Consider the following 22329-nt stretch of genomic DNA (forward strand, 5'->3'; position numbering starts at 1 on the left):
CTTTTCCTGCTAATTTAGCCTCTACCATTATTACTTTTTAATTTCCCATTGTAGGAATTATTCCTCCAGCCAAGGATGATCAGTCCAACTATACATAAAATATAGTCTCTTTCGGAGTCTTGTTTGTTAATTATTCCCCTCTCTGAATTATTCTTAGCATTCCTTTTTTTAATGACCCTCAATTTCTGGCCCATAAATATGTCCAAGTCTCTTATCTTAAAAAAATATGTGTTAGAGCCATTTGGAAGATATTTTGGCATGTTTTACAAAGCTAATCATAGTCTTAGCATACAATTCAGATATTATGCTACTAGGTACTTAACCAAATGAGTTGAAAACTCACATTCACACAAAAACCTGTGCATGAATGCTTGTAGCAGATTTATTCATAATTGCCAAAAATTGGAAGCAACTGAGATGTCCTTCAATAGGTGAATGGATAAATAAATGGTGACATATACACATAATGAAATATTCAGCAATTAAAATAAATGAGCTATTAAGCTACCAAAAAACATAGAGGAAACTGAAATGCATGTTGCTAAGTGAAGAAGCCTGTCTGAGAAAGCTACATCCAATGTGATTCCAATTATATGATATTCTGGAAATGGCAAAAACTCTTGAGATAATAAAAAGATCAGTGGTGGCCAGAAACAGGGAGAGAGGGGGAAAGGGGTGACTTGATGGAGCACAAGAGACTTTTAGGGCAGTGAAACTATGATACCTTCATGATGGATCACATTATTTGGCAAAATTTATAGAATTATATATTACAAAGAGTCAACTCTAACATAAACTATGGACTTTATAATAATAATGCATCAATATTGCTCAATATGAGCAATATATTGAGCAATATTGCTCAATATAACTCAATAATGATGTTAATAATAATGCATCAATATTGCTCATTAATAATAACAAGCATACCATACCAATGCAAAAATGTTAATAACAGAACTATGGGCTAGAGGAAAGAGAGTGTTTATATACTGCAAACTTAAAGCTTCCCTAAGGAATAAAGTCTATTAATAATAATTTTTAAAAGCTCAAGAAGATTCATATAAATCATTTCACAGCAGCACCTAGATTAGTATTTGCTTGAGTAATTGGAGGAAGGTGTGTGCATATAACAGGACATGGGAATCTTGGGGGCCGTCTTAGAATTCAGCCTATCCCACTATCTTATTCTATCCTGTCACCCATCAACAGCATTTTTTGTGACAATAAAGTTGATGTCCCCTACACTTCCAAAATGGGGCCTTTCTTTTCTCTTTCCATTTATTTGTCTGGATTATCTACTTCCAAGGTTTCAACTACTTTTTATACAGTGTTAACTACAAAATCAATCTCTTCTACCCAATTAACTCTTCTAAACTCCACACAAATATTTCTAGCAACCTCCATTTCAGATTTCCAAAAAAGACTCAAGGAAAACTCATGAATGCCATCGTACGCGCACATAAAATAAGAACACGATTCTTTTTGTCAACTCCTTTTCTTTGAATGAGATCACCACTTACTCAGTTGCCCAAAACAGAAAACTTGGAGCTTTTGCTGACATTTATTGAAAGCTTAGTATAGATCTGAGACTCTCTTAAATTCTTTTTTTAAATTTTTATTTTAAGTTCAGGGGTACATGTGCAGGTTTGTTACATAGGTAAACTTGTATCATGGGGGTTTGTTGTATGGATTTATGTGTGTCATCACTCAGATATTAAGCCTAGTACCCATTAGTTATTTTTCCTGATCCTCTCCCTACTCCCAGCCTCCACCCTTTGAAAGACACCAGTGTGTGTTGTTCCCTTGTACGTGTCCATGTGTCCTCTTCATTTACAAGTATTAACATTCAATCCTCACAACATCTCTATAGGGGAAGGTATTCTTTGAAAATCTTAGCAGTTTTTTCACTTTTCTAGGATATTATATTTAGTTAATGGTAGGGCTAGAGCCAAAACTGTCTGGCTCAAGACCTAAGCTCTTAACTAATGTGCTATTTTTCTTTTCCCATACCCACTTGGTCATTGTATCCTATTAATTCTACCTCTGCAATATTATTCAAACTCACCCCCTTGTCTGTAGTTCTGCTATTATGATCAGGGTTCAGGATCTCATAAAACATTTCTCTAATCTTCATACTGGGGTTCCTAATACAACTTTTGCCTGTTTCAAATAATCCCTACATTCCTGTCATGTCATTCACACTTAAATGGATATGAAGTTTCTACTTCCCTGCTTAAAGGCCTTCTAGGAAAACTTTCTAGCCTGCCATACAAAGTCTCCATCTGATTCCTACACGTAATTTCTGCCTTGACCCTTTGTTCATAACTGAATCTGTATTCGTATCTCCCATGATTCTTTTCTCTTTTCATGTCTGTCTTCTCTTAATATTCAGACTTCCTTGTGACCAAGAGTCCATATAGCTCCACAGAGCTATGAGTATATAAAATACAATCAATAAATATGCCTTGAATAAACTATACTTAGAATCTTTCTGTTTCAGGATCCATATTTGAGATCATAAGATGCATATTTTTGAGATTCATAATAAAAGATAACTTCAAGAAAGTAAATGAAGAATTTATTTCTATGGCAAAAAATATTGATATATACTATGCTGTTAATTATATATGAAATATTACATCTGTTGAGATTAGGACCTGGAGTCTGATTCTTCATTTCATGGATTACACCAATATCTTTGCTCTAAAAGATGAGGCCAGGCATGGTGGCTCATGCCTGTAATCCCAGAACTTTGAGAGGCCAAGGTGAAAGGATTGCTTGAGCCCAGGAGTTTGAGACTAGCCTGGGAAAAATAGTGTGACCCCCATCTCTACAAAAATAAAAAATTAGCTTGGAGTAGTGGTGCACACCTGTAGTCCCAACTGTTGGGGAGACTGAGCTGAGAGGATCTCTTGAGCCTGGGAGGTCAAGGCTGCAGTGAGTCGTGATCACACCTCTGCAGTCCAGCCTGGTTGAAGAGCGAGATTCCGTCAAAGAACAAGAAAGAAGAAAGAAGGAGAAGGAGGAGGAGAAGAGGAGGAGGAGGAGAAGGGGGAGGAGGAGGAGGAAGAAGGAGAAGGAGGAGGGGGAGGAGGAAGAGGAAGAAGAAGGAGGAGGAGGAATTGCAGGTAGTTACTATTCCGATTTCTTCACCCCACCTCACCCCCCTCCCCGGCCTACTTGTTTTACTCCTAGATAATATATCTAACAGCAATCCAACTATAAAATATTTATATATATAACATATAAGCATTTGACTATTACAACTGAAGGAAAATGGTAGCTATCACTGGGGGCGAACAGGATCACCCAAGTGCATTTAATGGACTGTAATAAACCACATTTCCTCACAGCATGATTCAAATGTTCTTCCTCAATTTGCAATTAACTGATATCCACAACTGGTTACTTTGGTAACTTTGTATTCCTGCTTTAGGAAAACAAACAAGGTTTATTTCTTGTGGTTATCATATAAAAATAACTTCTCACATCTAAGATCTTTCAAGCTTCCTCTCGCTTGCCAACCTTGCCTCACCTTCCTGGTTTACACTTCTAATAATTTTCATGTGTTCCTCCGGCTAACCCCTGGACTCCTGACCTCCTTGCTAGAGGTGAGAATGATGCCAGGGTTAGCGACTGCTCTGCGGTTCCCCAAAGCTCCTCCTACCCAGACGGCGACAGTTTGGATGCTGAGGTTGGAAAGCAGGACAGGGGCCACTCCTGAGTGCAGCTCGGAGCGGGGAAAGCCGAATTCCGGGGGCTGAAGAGGCCGCGCAGGGGACCAGCGCCTGCGATGCGGAGCGTGGACTTCTTGGGCCGTACCCCTGCGGCTCAAGCTGCCCCGGATTCGCTTCTCCGGCCGTGCAGCCCGGCGCGGGCCGCTGTCCACAGTGGGAGGTGCTGAAAGCAGGGAGCGGGTGCGGGGGCGGCGAGGCGGACGGCTGCTCCGAGCGCCCCCCTCCTCGCTCCGCGGCTCCTCCAGCCCTCCCCTCCTCCCGCAGCCATGTTCCACGCGCGGGGAGGGGTGGGGGGAGGGGAGAGGCACGGGGGATCAGGGCGGAGAGAGCCGGCTGTGCCTCGGGGAAGGAGGGGATGAGAGTTGCGGGGAGCAGCGGGAGGAGGCGGCGGCGGCGGCTAGCGAGGAGACAGAGCTGGGTCCTGCAGTAGGACTCCCGGGAGCCACCATTATGGTGAAGAGGAAGAGCTCCGAGGGCCAGGAGCAGGACGGCGGCCGCGGCATCCCCCTGCCCATCCAGACCTTCCTGTGGCGGCAAACCAGGTGAGGGGCGCAGAGGGCGCACCGCGGGCCGCCCTGGGCTGGGGGCGCTCCTGGGGCCACCCGGGTCGCCGCCGCCGCCGCCGCCGCCGCCGCTGAGGCCGCGCCACAGCCTGCAGCTCCCTCTCTGGGGCTGGAAAACAAGCCCTCTGCACCCGCTTAAAAACACGCATTAAAATATGTATATATATCTATATATTTCAGTGAAGTTTGACGACAAGGAGATTGGCAGTTGTCGCATAAATGTATACATTATTTTAGGGGGTGGGAGGGCAGAGAGCCTGGGAAGAGGGGGCGGGGAGCTAGATAATTATGACTGGTTGTGCTCCTGCGTCCAATTCCCCCTCCATCTCCTGCTGTAATTCTAGCCCAGTGACCTGTTGTTTTTCCAGCTCCTGTTTGGCGAATATCTGCTATGCCCACTTGTTAACCATTTTGCTCAGATTAATCTCCCCAGTTAAATCTCCTGAGGATTTGTGATAAGGGACCTTCCCCCACAACCCCGGAAAGGCCTGACACCTATTCCAATAAACAGAAAAGGTTTTCTTTATTATTGTTATTTTAGAGATTTATCAGATAAGATATTAGATTCTGGAAATCATGACCCATAAGCCGTGTTCAATTCTCAGTTTTTATTATGACTGTACACGTAAGTAATGCACCACTTCTGACCACTGGCGATTTAAAATCTTAAAAGTCTTCAGATTAAGAGTGGATACCGAAAACCATCGAGATCCACTTCTCTTTCATATATGCAATTACACGTGTAAAAGAAAATGTCATCAGCTGTTCAACACCTGCTCATTAAAAAGCTATAAGGAAGCATGAAATTTGAATTTCATAGCATCCTGTCTTATTCATTGAAAAATATGTCACAAGGATGCTTTAATAATAATTTTACTTATGTTTATTAACAAATATCTCTATTAATTTTTCAGTGCATTTTTGAGGCCCAAACTGGGGAAGCAATATGAAGCTTCTTGTGTGGTATGTGATTTTCACCATTTAATAATTATTTCCCTATTCTGTGTGGTGGTTTGAACCCAAAGACAGATTTTAAATCAAACAGACTATATATATTAATTCACTTGGCAAATATTATTGATCACCCACTCTGTGCCAGGCACAATTCTCTGTGCTGGAATAGAACAATGATAAAAACAAATACAGTGTTTACATCCTAGTAGAAAGGGGACAAGCCACAAACAAATAAGTAAATACATAGTAAGCCAGATGGTGGTAAGCACTATGGAGAAAAATTAAGCAAAAAGAAATACTAGGAAGCACTAGGGAGAGGAGTTTTATAAGAATGGATAGATAAAGCTTATCTATCTATTAATGTGAACCTTGGCCAAAGACACAAGGGGAAGGGAGGGAAGGACAGCTGAGGGAAGAGCAGAGGAAACATGTTAAAGGAAATTAGCACCTACTGGGGAATAAGTGAAAGGGTGGGGCGGGATCGAGTGGTAGAAGAGAAGGCAGAGAGATAACAGGGAACCAGGTGGTGTAGGGTGTTTTTGCCCCCTGCAAGTGTGAAGTCGAATCCTTAATCAACAAAACTGAGACTTATAGTGGAAGTTCATATGATGGAGTGCCTGTGAAAGAACTACTTGAACAAAATATATGCATTTCTGCACTTTTATATCTTGCATATGTTCTCCAATTCTAAAAATGAATAATATAAAATAATTGTGAAAATAATACTGTTAATATTTATACAAAATAAAATGCATTTGTCCTGAGATTCTAAGGGAATCTTATATCCCTACAAATTCTCGTTTCACAAAATGAGAAAATAAGACATGAAATCATGAAGCAAAATTGAAATGGACTTTTCACAGCCTTCATTAATATTTGGAGCTTACCTAAAAGTCTTTACATTGCATATATTATAACCTAAAAATGGAAATCTACCAATTTGGATATTGCCATGCATATTTACAAATAGCTATGTCGATGACCTTGTGGTAAGGAGCTCTGAGATGTATTAGCGCAAAAAATTCTGATGGAAGCCAACTGGAAAGTTAAACACATACATGCTCACTCACGTAGGAATTTGTTTTGTTGCATCTCCTATCTTTCAATGTTGTCACAAACACATTTTTTAAAATATGACTTTCTTATAAGGACCTTTTAATGGAATTTGTCATTGAACTTAGCTTGTTAGAGTAATTTGACACTTGAAATCTCAGACTTTCTTAACCATGCTGACAATTATACTAGCTTAAAATAATCCTGACTTTCTCTGTTCTTGGCAAAGATATTTTTGGCATTTTTAATGCAGGCACACAATATCAAATAGTTGTTACGTTAATAGATAGATAGGGATAGAGATATATAGATCTCAATATAGAAAACAATTTCCCAAGTTTTAAAAAAATTATTAAAAGTTGTATTAGTGACACTTAATGAGAAAATGACATTACCCAGAATACTCTGAGATTATGAAATGCATAACTCATCCTCTACAATATATTCATTAGAGTGTATAAATTCTTTATAATTTTTTAGTGTCTAATATATGCATCCTTTACTTAATGAATACTTAGATATCTGAGAACTGATGATTTTATAATGTTTGTATTTATATCACCAACGTATCTAAAGGCCTTTATCTAGTTTCTTAAAGCAAAATACTACATCTCTCATTTTGCTCTTTACCAAAACCTCAGTGTGCCCTCCATTATAAAGGTGAATTTCTTATTTTTCTTTTTTTGAATCAAAAAGTAAAAAGTTTTCTTTGGAAATCTCTGTAGTAAGCCATATTAGGATACCTGTCTTTCTCACAGGTATCCTAATAATTCCAATAATACAGTTTGAACACTTGGGACTTGTTTGTGATTATTATATAGAACATTTATACAATTTTATTGACTGGGGCATCAAGTACCAATCCTGTTCTTACATGCCAAATGTTTATTAAATTTATTCCAATATTTCATAACTACATTTTCTCCAACACCTTACAGTGATATTCTCTCCTCCCTCAAAAGAAAAAACAATAATTAAGTAGGTCAGAGTTGTTACTTGTTCTAGAGTGCTACACTCTCTGATACTCTCTGAGTATCCCTGGCAAGGATAGAAAATTTAATAACCAGCAAAGTAAAGATGGCTTATTTTCCTCCTCCCTCCCTCCTTCCTGCTCTCCCTTCCTTTCTTTCTTTATTCCACAGATATATTAAGTATCTTTTATTGTTCCAGGCATTAGGTAGAGAGTGTTCTGTGCCGGGTCATTGCTAAGCCATGAGATAAATCAGGGATTCCAAAATCAGAATCCTTGAAAAAGTTGTATCTTAACACCAGTTGAAGAAACTGACATAAATTCTATTTCTCAAGACACTTTCACAAAAAACTCATTTTGGTCTGCAGTTGTGACAGTCTTTTGGATGACTCAGCAACATTTTATAAAATATACATCCAAAAATCTCATGAGGTTAAATGTTTTGTTCCTATTTGTTAGAGGAAGCTTACTTTAACATAAATAAAAATCGTTTGTTAATTCAAGCCATTTACTTTGGCTCAAAAGCCTGCAAATGGGTAGACAATAGAAAATTATTACTGATCCATTGCACATCAACATATACAAGAAAATGCAATGAGTTCTCCCTAAAGAATTTGGTCCAGTAATTTGCATCTTTTAAGGGGTACAGTAACTTGCTGTTCATCTTTTCACTAACCAGAATCTTCAATTTCTTAGTTTACGTGGTTTTGGATTTTGGCTTTTCTTATTGTTTTTGTTTTTGTATTTACAGTCCTTTGAGCGAGTGTTGGTAGAAAACAAGCTGCATGGGCTCTCTCCAGCTCTCTCTGAAGCCATCCAGAGCATTTCCAGATGGGAACTGGTGCAAGCTGCTTTGCCTCATGTCCTCCACTGCACTGCAACCCTGCTTTCAAACCGAAACAAGCTAGGTTGGTGCCCCGCATTACTTCTTTATTGCATTTGATTGCCCTTTGTGTTCAACACTCATCATAATAACCTGTACTGAGTAGTTTCTGTTTTCTCAAGCACTGTGCATACATTATCTCATTTAATTATCACAAAATCCTCCTCACACTTATACTCATTATTTTCATTTTACCAATAAAGAAACTGGCTGTCTTGTTTTTAATTTTTTAATTTTACAAGTAATATATGAATATATTCTCCTTTTAACATTAAGATAGGCGGGGTGTGGTGGCTCATGCCTGTAATCCCACCACTTTGGGAGGCCGAGGCAGGCTGATCACCTGAGGTCGGGAGTTCGAGCCCAGCCTGGCCAACATGGTGAAATCCTGTTTCTACTAAAAATACAAAATTACCTGAGCATGGTGGTGCACACCTGTAATCCCAGCTACTCGAGAGGCTGAGGCAGGAGAATCACTTGAACCTGGGAGGCGGAGGTTACAGTTAGCTGGGATCGCACCACTGCATTCCAGCCTGGGTGACAAAGTGAGACTCCGTCTCAAAAACAAACAAACAAACAACAACAACACAAAAAAATTAAAATATTAGAGGCAAGCTAAGACCTTCACCTGCCCAAGATGAGTCCTAGCCAAGGTCATCCTTTTTGTTCTCTCAGTTCCTAAAGCAACCACTCTCATGAACTGGGCATATTTGCCTCAGACATTTTCCAGCTTTGTAGTACTGTGTATGAGTATGTGTGCACATGTGCATAAGAACTATTTTTTAGAATATTTTACAGATTGCTTTTTTCATCTGGCAATGTGTCCTACCCATGTACCCCACATTAGCGTACATACTCTTCTCCATCCCATTTCCTCACCTTGTTTGAGCCTCTTCTCAAATATTACTTCTATAGAGGGACCTTTCTAGGTCACATTGTCTAAAATAGTATTGCTTTTATCTTCAGAGTCTATATTTTTAACCACTACGCTGCCTATTTGGAAATATATTTGGGTACCTAACTGAAGAAAAGTGATTCAGCAGTTTCTGCCCCCATGGAAGCATATCATTCTGCAGAGATTGCGGCCAGTAGAGAAGTCCAAAAAGCAAGAATGAGCCCTGCTAGCAGTGGTTGTAAGAAGTATAGAGAAAGCAGGGATATTCTTCCCAGACCCAATGTTGACATCTATTGCTCTGGTCACAGAGTTTGCCTTAACCTGCCTGTGTAATTGTCCCATGCAGGCCACCAGGATAAATTGGGTGTTGCTGAGACAAAGCTCCTTCACACTCTACACTGGATGCTTCTGGAGGCCCCCCAGGACTGCAACAATGAGCGATTTGGGGGTACAGACCGAGGCTCCAGCTGGGGTGGAAGCAGCAGTGCTTTCATCCACCAGGTTGAAAACCAGGGTTCTCCAGGGCAGCCTTGCCAAAGCAGCTCTAATGACGAAGAAGAGAACAACCGAAGAAAGATCTTCCAGAACTCCATGGCTACTGTGGAGCTCTTCGTGTTTCTGTTTGCTCCCCTGGTACACAGGATCAAGGTAAGCAGAAACCCAGTGTTAGAGCTGGAGTGGGTGGAGATGTGGTGAGGGTAGACTTCAAATGATATTTCCATATTTGGTTGGGCATGTCTTTGTATGACCTTACAGCAAGTCAAGGCATGGAGAACTTTATTTCTGTGTTAAACTACTGAACATTGCTTCAAAAACACAAATTTCCACAAAGCCTTTACCTACTTAAAAATCTTCAGTGGTTCTCCCTCTGCCTCATGATAATGCCCAACATATTAAGCATAGAATAAAAGGTCAAGCATGATGTAGGGTTTAAATTGCTTTCTTGATTTATAGACTGTTGGTCCCTACTGGCCACCTCATGATCCAGCATTTGAAACCATGACAGCCATTCCCTGAATATGCCCTTGCTGATTGCTCTATTCTCCTTTCCCCGCTCTATTCCTGTCATAGTCCTCAAACTGCAACTTTAATATCATATTTAACATGAAGCTATTCCTTAGACCTCACCATCTAGACTTCATTCCTACCCCCTTTGCATTTTTATAGCATCTTGTAACTACCTGTCTTATAATACAGGGTCTAAGTTTTAGCCAGGCGCAGTGGCTCACACCTGTAATCCCAGAACTTTGGGAGGCAGAGGCAGGTGAATCACTTGAGGTCAGGAGTTCCAGGCCAGCCTGGCCAACATGGCAAAACTCCATCTCTAATGAAAATACAAAAATTAGCCAGGCGTAGTGCACATCTGTAGTCCCAGCTACTCGGGAGGCTGAGGCAGGAGAATCTCTTGAACCTGGGAGGCACAGGCTGCAGTCAACCTAGATCATGCCACTGTACTCCAGCCTGGGTGACAAAGCGAGACTCTGTCTTAAAATGAAAAAAAATAAGTTTTAACTTTTTATGTTCTATGGACTTTGAGACAGTAGGGTATAGCCTAAGAATTGCTTTTTAAAATATTTTTAAATGCTTAAAATACAAAACATAGGATTACATGGAAACCAGTTATCTCAAAATACAATCATATCCACTTGGAGGAGATAATATAATTTGAAATCACTGTGCCATCACTTTTTAGCTGTGTGATTTTGTTGATATTACTTAACCCCTCAGTTGCTCTAATGCATGAGAAGAAATCAAGAACTATTCGTTACTTCTGTGAATGAATAAATTAACAAATTTCACTTAAGTGCTAAGATAAGAATTGATATGTTCATCTGCTCTTTAATAGAATATTATAACCCAGTGAATGGATCAAGTTAGCAGTGGTTCAAGTTAGTAATATATTTATGAAGGTGGTTGTGAACATTAACAGTCACCATGAAGGGAACAGACTAGTGAGTATTTTCATTCATTTTTAGTTTCCTAAAAAATTCACTTTCCGTTAACTCTGTCCATTGCTAGGAGAAATAGATTTGAAACTACCTATAAATTCCCAAAATGCAACACATACACTGGCCACATTGCCCATCAAACATACTAAACTCTTTAGGTGTCAAGTCAAATTAACTTGCCATTTTAAAATCTCTAGCTTCCCATTTTAAAGTATTTTATACAGGTGATACTTAGTAGGAAGCACTGCTTTAATAGGGACTGTCCACCTGGCCTGTGAGCTCTGCAGGACCTACCCCTGCACACCTCTGGGCCTCATCTCCCTCTATCTCACTGGCCTTTCTCTCATTCACTAACCATCTTCAGGCTTGTGGGAGGCTCACCCTCAAACTTGACAAGTGCATTTTTGTGTTCAGATCCTTACACTGTTTTTTTCAACTTGAAACACTGACCCTACCTTCTACATTCAGATTTTCACATAGCCATGTACTTGTCATTGGTTTACTCAGAACTCAAATGGCAACACTTCAGAAAGTACTTCCCTGGCTACTCTCGAGCAACTAGCATGCTATCCTACATTTTTTTCCTTGTTAGCACTTACAAGTACCTGGAATTATTTATGCATTTGTCTGCATGTTTGTTGCCCTTCACCCTCACTGAACAGAGGTCCTTGAGTGAAGGGAGTCTGCCTGTCCTGGTGACAGCTGTATCTCTAGTGTCTCAAATAGTGTCTGTCATATATGAGACTCTCAATAAATATTTAATGACTGACACACTGAGTAGACTTGTCATTATCGGAAGCTGATCCAAGTGCTAAAAACAGCATTTTTAGAAATGAAGCCTTTAAAATGGAGAGGACAGGAAACAAGTCTTCTTTAAAAGTAGCCCAAAAAAGATGTTTATATGTTGACAAATATCACCTGGAAAAATGTGGGAATATAGGAGTGCCCAGGGTGGCTGTAATTTTATTTTTAAGACATAGCTGTGAGTCTAAGTTTTGGAAACAGATAAGCCTGTATTTGAATCCAGTGCCTGCTGTGCTCTACTATAAGACATTGAGCAAATAATTTATAAACCTCCATTTTCTCAAGTATAAATTGGACCTAAGAATAAATTTATAGGGCATTGTGAAGATTAAACAAGTTATAGTATTCAACTTGACACAAAGAAATTCATTAACAAATGTTAGTTGTCTTTAGTGTTGGTATTTTATTGCTGCTGGTATTATGTATTATTAGTAGAAAAGGAGCAAGATCTCCTTTCAGGAGTGACTACTCAAATAATTCGAAAAGCTGACTTAAGACCCTCATGTTTAACTTATGGCTTGGGAATGGAGCATTTATAAAGGAGTAAGACAATTCATACAAAATACTACACAGTGATTGATATAAACAAACAATTATAGTTAGTGGTATTAATAATATATCATTTTTATTATATTATCATTATAGTTTAATCATTTTGTCATTGCTATGAAGAAAGCATTGTTCTTGATGCTGTAGAGAATAAAAAGCATTCAGTCAGTAATTTTGGCCACAAGGCCTTTTCTGTTTGAGAGATGTCTGGTTTTTTCAAGTTGTTGGGGAATGTACAATCTCTAGATCAGGATTTCTCAGCCTTGGCACTGTTGGCATTTGGGGCCAGATAATTCTTTGTTATGGGACACTGTCCTATGCATTGTAGGATATTTAGTACAATCTCTGGCCTCCATCCATTAGATGACAGTAACACCCCATTGCCCCTGAGTTGTGCCAACCACAGATGACTCCAGATGTTGCCAAATGTTCACAGGTGGGTGTGTGGGAGGGAATTGGTCCTGACTGAGAGCCACTGCCTTACATCTTTCATTTGCCTGCCGTTATCAGGTTCTGTTGGAGCCTATGGTCTTTCCCTACCCATGTAAACTTCGCCTCACCAGCACCATTAACATCCTTTAATCCCTATGCTTCTTTGCAGTTGCCTTTCATGACTCCAACTCCAGATCAAGACCAAAATTCACATTTTCTATCCCTACCCAGAAATCTGCATGCTGCTGGGGAAACCACACAACCATTCAGACTAATGTTTCTGCAACGCTGTAGTCTCTAAACCCAGTGTGCTGCGCTGCCCAGCTTGTCAGTCCTTTCCTTGATTTTCCCCCTCAGGTTCCCACTCAGCACTTAGTGTTGCAGGATGGGGCTTGTATAAGACATGGTGCTATAGGAGGCATGGGAAACCAAAATGTAATCAAAGCATGAACCCATGCCTCCATATCCTCACCTCCCATTTACTTACTCTTCAATCTCTTATTCTTGCTTCTATTTGCCTCTATTATGTGACAGAAAATTTTCACTGTCATTTCTAATTTTTACAAGTACCCACAGGGATGTGTGTATCTTTGTCTCCATTTTACCAAAAGGGAAATTGAGATCCAGAGAGATAATAGTAAAGACTGTGAGTAACCAAGATGGAATTCAAACCCAATCCTATCTGATTTTCTACAAAACTACACTGTTTTTTAGGTTTCTGTACCAGAGTTGTTTTTCTTTTCCACTCAGGTCATGAACAACTTCTGAGTTGTTGAATCTAATCTCTATTTGCAGCCCTCATTTCATTAAACCTCAGCTGCATTTAAAACTACCTCATGCCCTCTTCTTGAAAGGTTCAGTTCTCCTGATGACACCACACCCTTCTGGTTCTTCTTGCATCTCTGACTCTGTCTGTTCTATCTCTATTGAGAGCTCATCTTTGTTGTCTGCCGCTTTAACATTGGGGGTCCCCAGAGATGCATTCTTGACACTTTGTTCTTCTCACTCTCCTTTCTGCTAGGAAGACTTCCTCCGACTTCATTTACCATGTGTATCCTGCAGGCTGAGGTCACCTAATTATACATTTCAAATCCAGGCTCCTATCTTTGCCTCTAGACCAAATTGTCAAATGACTTTTCCAAATAAATAATCCATGGGAAATTCAAACTTCACCTGTAATGAGCCCCGTCCCTAGATTCTATATTTTAGATAATGGATGTATTCACAAAAACTCAAACTACCTTTCACTATCCCTCATCCTTACTTGCACATTCCACTAATCACAGAGTCCTACCCATTTTTTCTCCTAAATATTTCCCAAATTTATTACATATTTTTCATCCCTACTTACTACCTTAACCCAAGCTTGTATCATATCTTACATGGACCCTTTACTTGGGCCACTTTCTAACTAGATTGAGTCTCCTGGCTTGTCTCATAAAATCTAACCTCAACACCAAGGTGACCTATCAAAAATGTAGACAATATCACCAACATACTTAAAATAATTTGTTAATTTCTCGTCATACAGAGAGTACAACTCCAGCTTCTTAGTCTGGTAAACTGGGCCCTCTATGACCTGTCTGACTACTTCTCCTGTCTGTGAACTCCAGATGTTTGAAGTCTCTCCAAGAACATAACATACTTTTTTTCAGATCTTTTCTCATGTTGTTCTTGCTGACCGGAATGCCCTCATACCTCACTTCTCTTTCTAGAAAACTCCTACTTATCCTTTAGGACTTCATTTGAGATCCATCTTTCCCTCTTTCTCTATTTCCATAATATTCTAGGTACAGCTTTATTGTTATACTTTGTTTATTATCATCCCTTTATGTGGTTTTCTCCCCTACTAGATTCTAAATGGTCTGTTTGTAGGAATTATCATTGTACCCGTGGTAGCTAACATAGTATCTGTGTTTAATAGGTATTTAATTAATATTAAGTGAATAAATTAGTTCACTAATTTGTAAATAAATCTAATATAAATGACTCATCCTTTTGTAACACAGTGTATTATTCAATGCATATTTTATATTTTTTAATTTATAATTAGCTCAAATAGTTTATATAAAATTCATAGTCTGAAAATCCTGTTTAATATATTATTAATTTTAGACCAAATTTAATTTTATCAGTGAAAAATGACGAATATTTGTTAAACTAAGGCATCTTCTTTAAATATGGTATCAACATTGTCATGATTTTGTCACATTCACTTATTTTTTTTTTTCAACAAATTCTTATCAAGTGCCTGCTGTATGCTAGCTACTGTTCAATGTGCTGGAGAAACAGCAAGAAATAAAACAAAAAGCAAGCCCTTCAGGGGATTTTAACCAATCCATATGTGTAAAGTAAACAACTTTAAAATGGAACTTAAAATAATAGTTGTTTCTTTACATCTCTGTAAGCTACTAGTAAATACATTCAGAATTGCTTTATGACATCCTGGAAACAGATTCTCAGTGAAAGCAAGAAAAGCATCTGAAATGTGGGGATATTGCCTCTACATGTACTTACACTTCTGGTTTTCTCAGGATCCTTCTAGACTACCTGCTTTACAACTGTTTGAATGATAAAGAGTGTCCTCTCCAGTTATTGAGTTTCTGCTTGTGTATGTATACATAGCATTGTGTGTTCCATTAAAAGAAACTCTGGAAGAGACATTAGAGGCCCAGAGTTTATACATTTATCCAAGTTAGGAAGACTTACAAAGGAAGATACCAACACAAGAGAAGGCCACAGGTGCTACAGGCATTCAGGTCTGAAGAGTGATTGGATTTATTTGGAGAAGGTAAAACATGTTCAATTAATGAACATATTAGTTTGGTATTGTATTGATGCTCCAGGAAATGCACAGAAGAAGGAGATCTCAACTTGTATTCAAGAAATATACAATCTACTTGGAGATGTATTTAGTAAAACAAAATGATGACCATGACAGTCAGTGAGTGCTGTGTCATGCTAATAGATCAGATGTTAAAGCCCAGGATTTCAGTATAAGAGAGATCACTCCCTGCTGCAGTTTCCACAGGAGTTTTACTTGTGTTAAGATTTCTCATGAGAAACATGGAAAAGGACTGAACTCAGAAACTAATAAATAAAACCAGGTCAATTGAGGTTTGGCTTCCTGTATTTGTAGAGACAAATCTGCTAAGATTTGCTTAATGTTAATTTCCTGCTTCTACATACAATACCATGCAGACTTCCTCGTGTCCATTTCAAGGGAATTTGGGTTACTCTTCTCTTAACTCCACAGCTGTCTGTCTAAGTGCTTACTCGGTATCTCTAGCTTAATGTTCAACAGATATCTCAAACTTAACATGTCTAAAACTAGGCTTCTGAAATCCCCAAACCTGTTCCTCCTTCATCTTACCTATCTTTCTTAATCGTGAAGCCAAAAATCCTTGACAACTTTTTCTCTCACACTCCACTTCCAGACTATTAGCAATTTCTGTAAGCTGTGTCTTCAAAATGCATTGAGAATCTACCACTTCTCATTTTGCCCTCTATTAGTACCCCTGTCTAATCATCTTTCACCTATATAACAATAGCTTCCAAAATAGTCTATTCTTTCACTGTTGCCCTTTCTCAAACTATTCTCAACAGCCTGAGTGAACCTATTAAAATATATATCCAGTCATGTCACTCTGCTACTTGAAACCTTCAGTGGCTTCCCATCTTAATAACTGCTAAAGTCCTTATCAAGACCTATCAGGCAGTATATTATTTGACACTCAATGACTTCTCCAATTTTATTTTTTTTCTGCTTTTCTCACATTCACTTGACTCTGGGCACACAGTCTCTTGGCTGTTTCTGAACACACTAGGCACACTTAGGGCCTTTGTGTTTGCTGATCCTCTTTCATGGAATACTTTTCCTGGAGATAGCTACATGACAGCTCCTTCATTTTGTTCAGAACTTTACTCAAAAGTCACTTTCTCAATAAGGCTTCACCTGATCCTCTGGTCTAAAGTGACAACACTTTGTCTGACACAGCCCTTCACTTCCTCTCTGCACTATGAACAGAGATTTTTGTATGCCTTGTTCACTGTTGTATTTAAAACCTAGAATAGTACCGGGTATATGGTAGGTGCTCTATAAATGTTTACAGAATAAATGCAGAATGAATTTAGCCAAATGCTTTATGTGCTTTTCTAATACTTCCACAGGGAATTCTAAAGACTTTCCCATTGTGGGAACCGTGTGGCTCTGTTGCCAGGTGGTGTCAGAATCCCAGTCTAGCCTTTAGGTTTCTTTTCACTAGGTACAGAGTTGCTTTTGTTTTTCTATTTTTCCAGTTGCTTCTGAGTTCTTTTCCTTCTATCCCAATGGTTTTCAACCTCAGCTATGTGTGAGAGTCATCAGGGGGATCTTTAGAAAATCTCTCAGGATTCTAATTTAATGGGTCTGGGTAGGAGAGGTAAGTGATACCTGGGCCTCTTAGATTTAAAAGCTCCCCTGGTGATTATAATATGCAAGCTGGGGTTGCAAATCACTGCTCTAAGTGAGTTCCTGGGTCTCAGATGTATTCATTAATCTGTGATCACATTCTCTGCTTCTATCTTTACATTGTTTTGAGAGACTGAAGTGTTTAAGATATAATCTCAGAATGTCATGTATTTGTACTTATACAATATGATAGCAGAGGATATGCTCTTGAAAGATACTTTAAATCGTAGATAAATTGAGTGAGCATGGGTTGTAAAGTCAGCCCTATTCAGCAAGTATTTATTGAGTATCTGTTGTGTACCCAGTTCCTAATGCTATGTTAAACATTGTGATGATGCTCGGGGCTGAGAGGGAAGGAGGATGCTTGATTTATCCTTGCCCTCAAGAAATTAAAGGTTGTTAAGAAGACAACATTACAAAATAACACACTATGAAGGGTCAAATTATATGTGCCTGATTCCATAAAATGTAAGAAAAAAGATGGACTGGACAATAGAATGTCAAAATAGCCAGTATCTGAGTATTTTGCCTTATGAGGGAGAATAAGGACAACTAAATAATTAAGAGGAATGATAATAATAACCAAAGTGAAGAGATCTGCCAAGGCTCCTGAAATAAACAAGTTTCAATCACAGCAAACACAAAACAATAGTTTGTGTATTCCATGCTTTGCCCAAAGCTATGTTTTGATTGGTCATTAATTTTGGATAAAGCAGACAACTGGGATTTTCATAGTAACTGCAGTGATAACTTTGGGTCATTGGTTTACTCTAGAAACATTCATCTGACTGATGAGAGAAGGTTTGGCAGATAAATTCACTCTGAAAATAACCTTGTGAGTGATGTTAGTCCTTGCATTGATTGGTCCCTTTAAGCAGCTGTTACATGTCAGTTATTGGACATATATCTTCTCCTCCCCCCTAGGAATCTGACCTCACCTTCCGTCTGGCCAGTGGGCTTGTTATATGGCAGCCCATGTGGGAACACAGACAGCCCGAAGTCTCTGGCTTTACCGCACTGGTGAAGCCCATCAGGAACATCATTACAGGTTTGTAACTTGGACACTCAGTAGGACAGTATTAGCAGATTCCCTCACACACAGTAGTTAGAGTGATGGGATAATTTGCCCCTAAGAAGTCAAAAAGAAGCAAATATCTACATGTAGTTATTTAAGTGTCCTGATATAGGGCTTACTCACATGAGGAGAAACTACTCTGAATCAAGAGCATGGACTTTGGGCAATTCATTTAGACTTCCTGTGCCTCAGCTTCCTCATCTGTAAACTGGGAATTTAAATATCATATTAATACTACTTACAAGATTGTTATGAGGAATTGAGCTAATATATATGTAAAACTGCTTACAAGAATGTCTGGCACATAGTAAGTGGCAGCTGCGATTATTATTATTATTATGTTATCATCATCATCATGGTAAATGGAGCAGGGGCTCCTTAACAAAATCATCTTAGTGTTGTATTGTTATCAAAGCATTTCTCTTCAGGAATTATCTAATGAAATAGTCCCATTGTTCAACTGTAGAAAGAACACAACATCATAGATTGAAAAGTGCGTAGCAGGCTCACACTGTCTATCTCCAAATCTCCAAATCTATCTCTTACTATGTATATAACCTAACTTTCCTAAGCATTTCCATTTATGTAAAATTGAGGTGATAATGCCACCTTATAGGGCTTTTTAGTAAGAAGTAAATGAGAGTGCATTAAGTGCCTGCTTTATAGTAAGTGCTTAATAAATTCTAGTCTTCTATTCCCAACTCTATTTTTAGTATTAATAATAAAATTTAAAAAGAAATAAATTATGTGGAAAATCTACAGAAGCATATATATATTTTTTTTTTTAAAAAAATACACCACACACAATATGTAATTTGCTTAATTCATAAGGGTTTTGTGCAGACAATGGACAATCTTTTTTATTAACATATAAGCTATAATTTAACACATATATAAAAACTACTAAGAAACCATGTCCCTGCATGGAAGTACTTGGGCTGTTTACCTCACCCTTCTTTTGTTTCTGGATGATATTCACAGTGGGTTTATTTTCCCTCTGCCTGATGGACTTGAAGCAGTGCCCAGCATCTGAGGGGAAATTAGACTCAGCTTAGACAGCATGGCCAGAAGAAAAAGCAATGGCACATGGTGATCTTGATAAATCACCTTCCTTCTCGGCACCAGTTTACTCACAATTTGAATGAGACATTGCCATCTTAGTTTCCCACTGTTCCTGGTCCTCAGATAAAGATTTAACTGATTTGAATTTTACCTCCAGGATAGCTTTATGTAATAGTTAAAGCACAGACTCTAAAGTTAGTCTGGGCTATAACCTTCATGCAAGGGTCAAGTGACCTTGGGCAAGTTTAACTCACTGTGTCTTAGTTTCTTCCCCTGTAAAATTGGCATAATACTATGGTAGTATTATTGAGTTATTTTAAGGGTTAAATGAGTTATAGTTTTGCGCCACATAACAGCATTTTGGTCAATGACTGTGTTTACAACAGTAGTCCCATAAGATCATAATGGAGCTGAAAAACTCCTGTCACCTAGTGGTCTCGTAGCCATGGTAACATAGTGCAAGGCATTACTCATGTGTTTGTGGTGATGCTGGTTTAAACAAACCTACCGCGCTGCCTGTTTTATAAAAGTATAGCCCATACAATTATATATGCACATAATACTTTATAATAATAACCAACAAGTATATAACTGGTTTATGTATTTACTATACCATACTTTTCATTGTTATTTTAGAGTATATTTCTTCTACTCCTACTACCTATTTTTATTATTTTTAAAAAGTTAACTGTAAAACAATCTTAGGCAGGTCTTTTAGGAGATGTTCCAGAAGAAGGCATTGTTATCATAAAAGATGACAATTCCATGTGTGTTATTGCTCCTGAAGACCTTCCTTTGGGACAAGACATGAAGGTGGAAGACAGTGATACAGATGATCTTGATGCCGGGTAGGCCTAGGCTAATGTGTGTGTTCGTGTCTTGTTTTTAACCAAAAATAGGAATGCCTGGCACATAATGAGTAAGCAGTAGCTGCACTTGTTTTAAAACAAAAAAGTTGGCCGGGCGTGGTGGCTCACGCCTGTAATCCCAGCACTTTGGGAGGCCAAGGTGGGCGGATCACCTGAGGTCAGGAGTTCGAGACCAGCCTGACCCACACGGAGAAATCCCATCTCTATTAAAAATACAAAATTAGCTGGGCTTGGTAGCGCATGCCTATAATCCCAGCTACTTGGGAAGGCTGAGGCAAGAGAATCGCTTGAACCTGGGAGGTGGAGGTTGCGGTGAGCAGAGATTGCACCATTGCACTCCAGCCTGGGCAACAAGAGCAAAACTCCATCTCAAAAAAAAAAAAAAAAGTTTTGAAAAAAAGTATAAAATAAGTACATAAGTTTATAAGTATATAAAAAACATAAAATATACTTTTATACTTTTTAATACATACTATACATACTACATACTAGTATATATAATAATATATACTATAAAATATATTAAAAGTATAAGATATAAAAAATATACAAATAAAAGTAAAATAAATATATAAATTTATAAATATATGACTATATTAAAAAGCTTATAGAATAAAGTTATAAAGAAATCAAATATTTTTGTGCAGCTGTATTATGTATTTGTTTTAAGCTAAGCGTTATTACAAAAGAGTCAAAAAGTTTAAAAAACTAAAAAGTTTATAAAGTTATAGTAAGCTAAAGTTCATTTATTATTAAAGAATAAAAACTTTTTAAAAATAAATTTAGCATTGCCTTCATATTCACTCACTACTCACTCACTGACTCACCCAGAGCAACACCCATTCCTGCAAGCTCCATTCATGGTAAGTGCTCTATATAGGTGTATAATTTGTTATCTTTTATACTGTATTTTTACTGATATTTTCTATGTTTAGATACACAAATACCATTGTGTTATAAATGCCTACAGGATTCAATACAGTAACATACTATACAGGTTTGTAGCCTAGAAGCACTAGGCTACGTCATATAGCCTAGATGTGTAGGTGGCTATACCATCTAGGTTTGTGTAAGTAAACTCTATGATGTTTGCACAATGATGAAATTGCCTAACAACACATTTCTCAGAACGTATCTTCGTCCTTAAGTGATGCATGACTGTATACGTAAAATGCTTAGAGAACTTTGCATATATTAGGTGCTGAGTAGGTGTTAACTATTATTGTTATTTTCAGTATTGTCAACTTTTTAGCACCTTAACTTACAGAGTCAGACTGAAGAGATGAATATCTACATTAATAACCAAAAAAATGCTAAGATTTTTGAATTGGTTATTTGAATATCTCTTACAATATGCGTTAATGTCTTCTTTTAAAGTAATGTTCTATTAAAATAGCTTTTCTATTTGAAAATGAAATGAACTTATGAAATAAAAAGAACTTATAACCTTATAAAACGATGGAACTTCTTCCATCTTTTCAGCTAAGAGAAGTTCTCCTATCAACAGTCAAAGCCGGACCTGTGAATCACCAAATCAAGATGCAAGACACTTAGAGGTTAGTTTATTATAATCATAAGAAGAAGGGAGGCAGAAAGTCCTTGGACATAGTGTAGTGTGAAGGGAAAGACATGAGTTCTAGAATCACTACCAGGCTCAAAGCCACTCCTCCTTTCTGAATGTGCAACTTTTAACAGCTTCAGATTTTTTATCAGTCGTATGAAAATTAATTTTCTGTATCTCCCCAAAGCGTGCAGGTGTGGAAATAAGACCATACACTACTAGTATTTTATCTCGGTGGTTAGTGTGTAATGAGTTGTGCTTTATCTCAATGGCTAACATGTAACACTCAATAAGTGTTAGTTATCATTACATCCCAGATTAAATAACATATCACCTTGTTCTCAATTATTGCATCCCCTAATGCTTGTTAAGTAACTCTAACGTAGGTAGAATAATGCTGCCGGAGGTCAGAAAGAGGGAGTTGGAAGGAGTTATAAGATAGTCCTACCCCTTAAGGAATCTAAAGTTTAATGAGGGGTCAAGACTAACCCGCATAAAACAGAAGATGCAAAATATGATA

General features: G+C 38.2%; 1 protein-coding gene across 14 annotated transcripts in view; it reads left to right on the forward strand.

The window, feature by feature from the left end:
- Positions 1 to 3699: 3699 nt before the first annotated feature.
- UNC80 (unc-80 homolog, NALCN channel complex subunit) overlaps positions 3700 to 22329 on the forward strand; it is a 234133-nt gene continuing 215503 nt past the window's right edge. For all 14 annotated transcript variants that reach the window (XM_055380463.1, XM_055380468.1, XM_055380470.1 and 11 more), the window contains exons 1-6: positions 3700 to 4282; positions 5218 to 5266; positions 8032 to 8188; positions 9405 to 9706; positions 18167 to 18290; positions 21731 to 21804. In XM_055380463.1, coding sequence (XP_055236438.1) covers positions 4191 to 4282; positions 5218 to 5266; positions 8032 to 8188; positions 9405 to 9706; positions 18167 to 18290; positions 21731 to 21804 — 798 coding nt within the window. In that variant the 5' untranslated portion in view covers positions 3700 to 4190. The remainder of the gene's footprint in view (positions 4283 to 5217; positions 5267 to 8031; positions 8189 to 9404; positions 9707 to 18166; positions 18291 to 21730; positions 21805 to 22329) is intronic.

This window comes from Gorilla gorilla, chromosome 11 (assembly GCF_029281585.2).
Source record: "Gorilla gorilla gorilla isolate KB3781 chromosome 11, NHGRI_mGorGor1-v2.1_pri, whole genome shotgun sequence".
Taxonomy (NCBI): domain Eukaryota; kingdom Metazoa; phylum Chordata; class Mammalia; order Primates; family Hominidae; genus Gorilla; species Gorilla gorilla.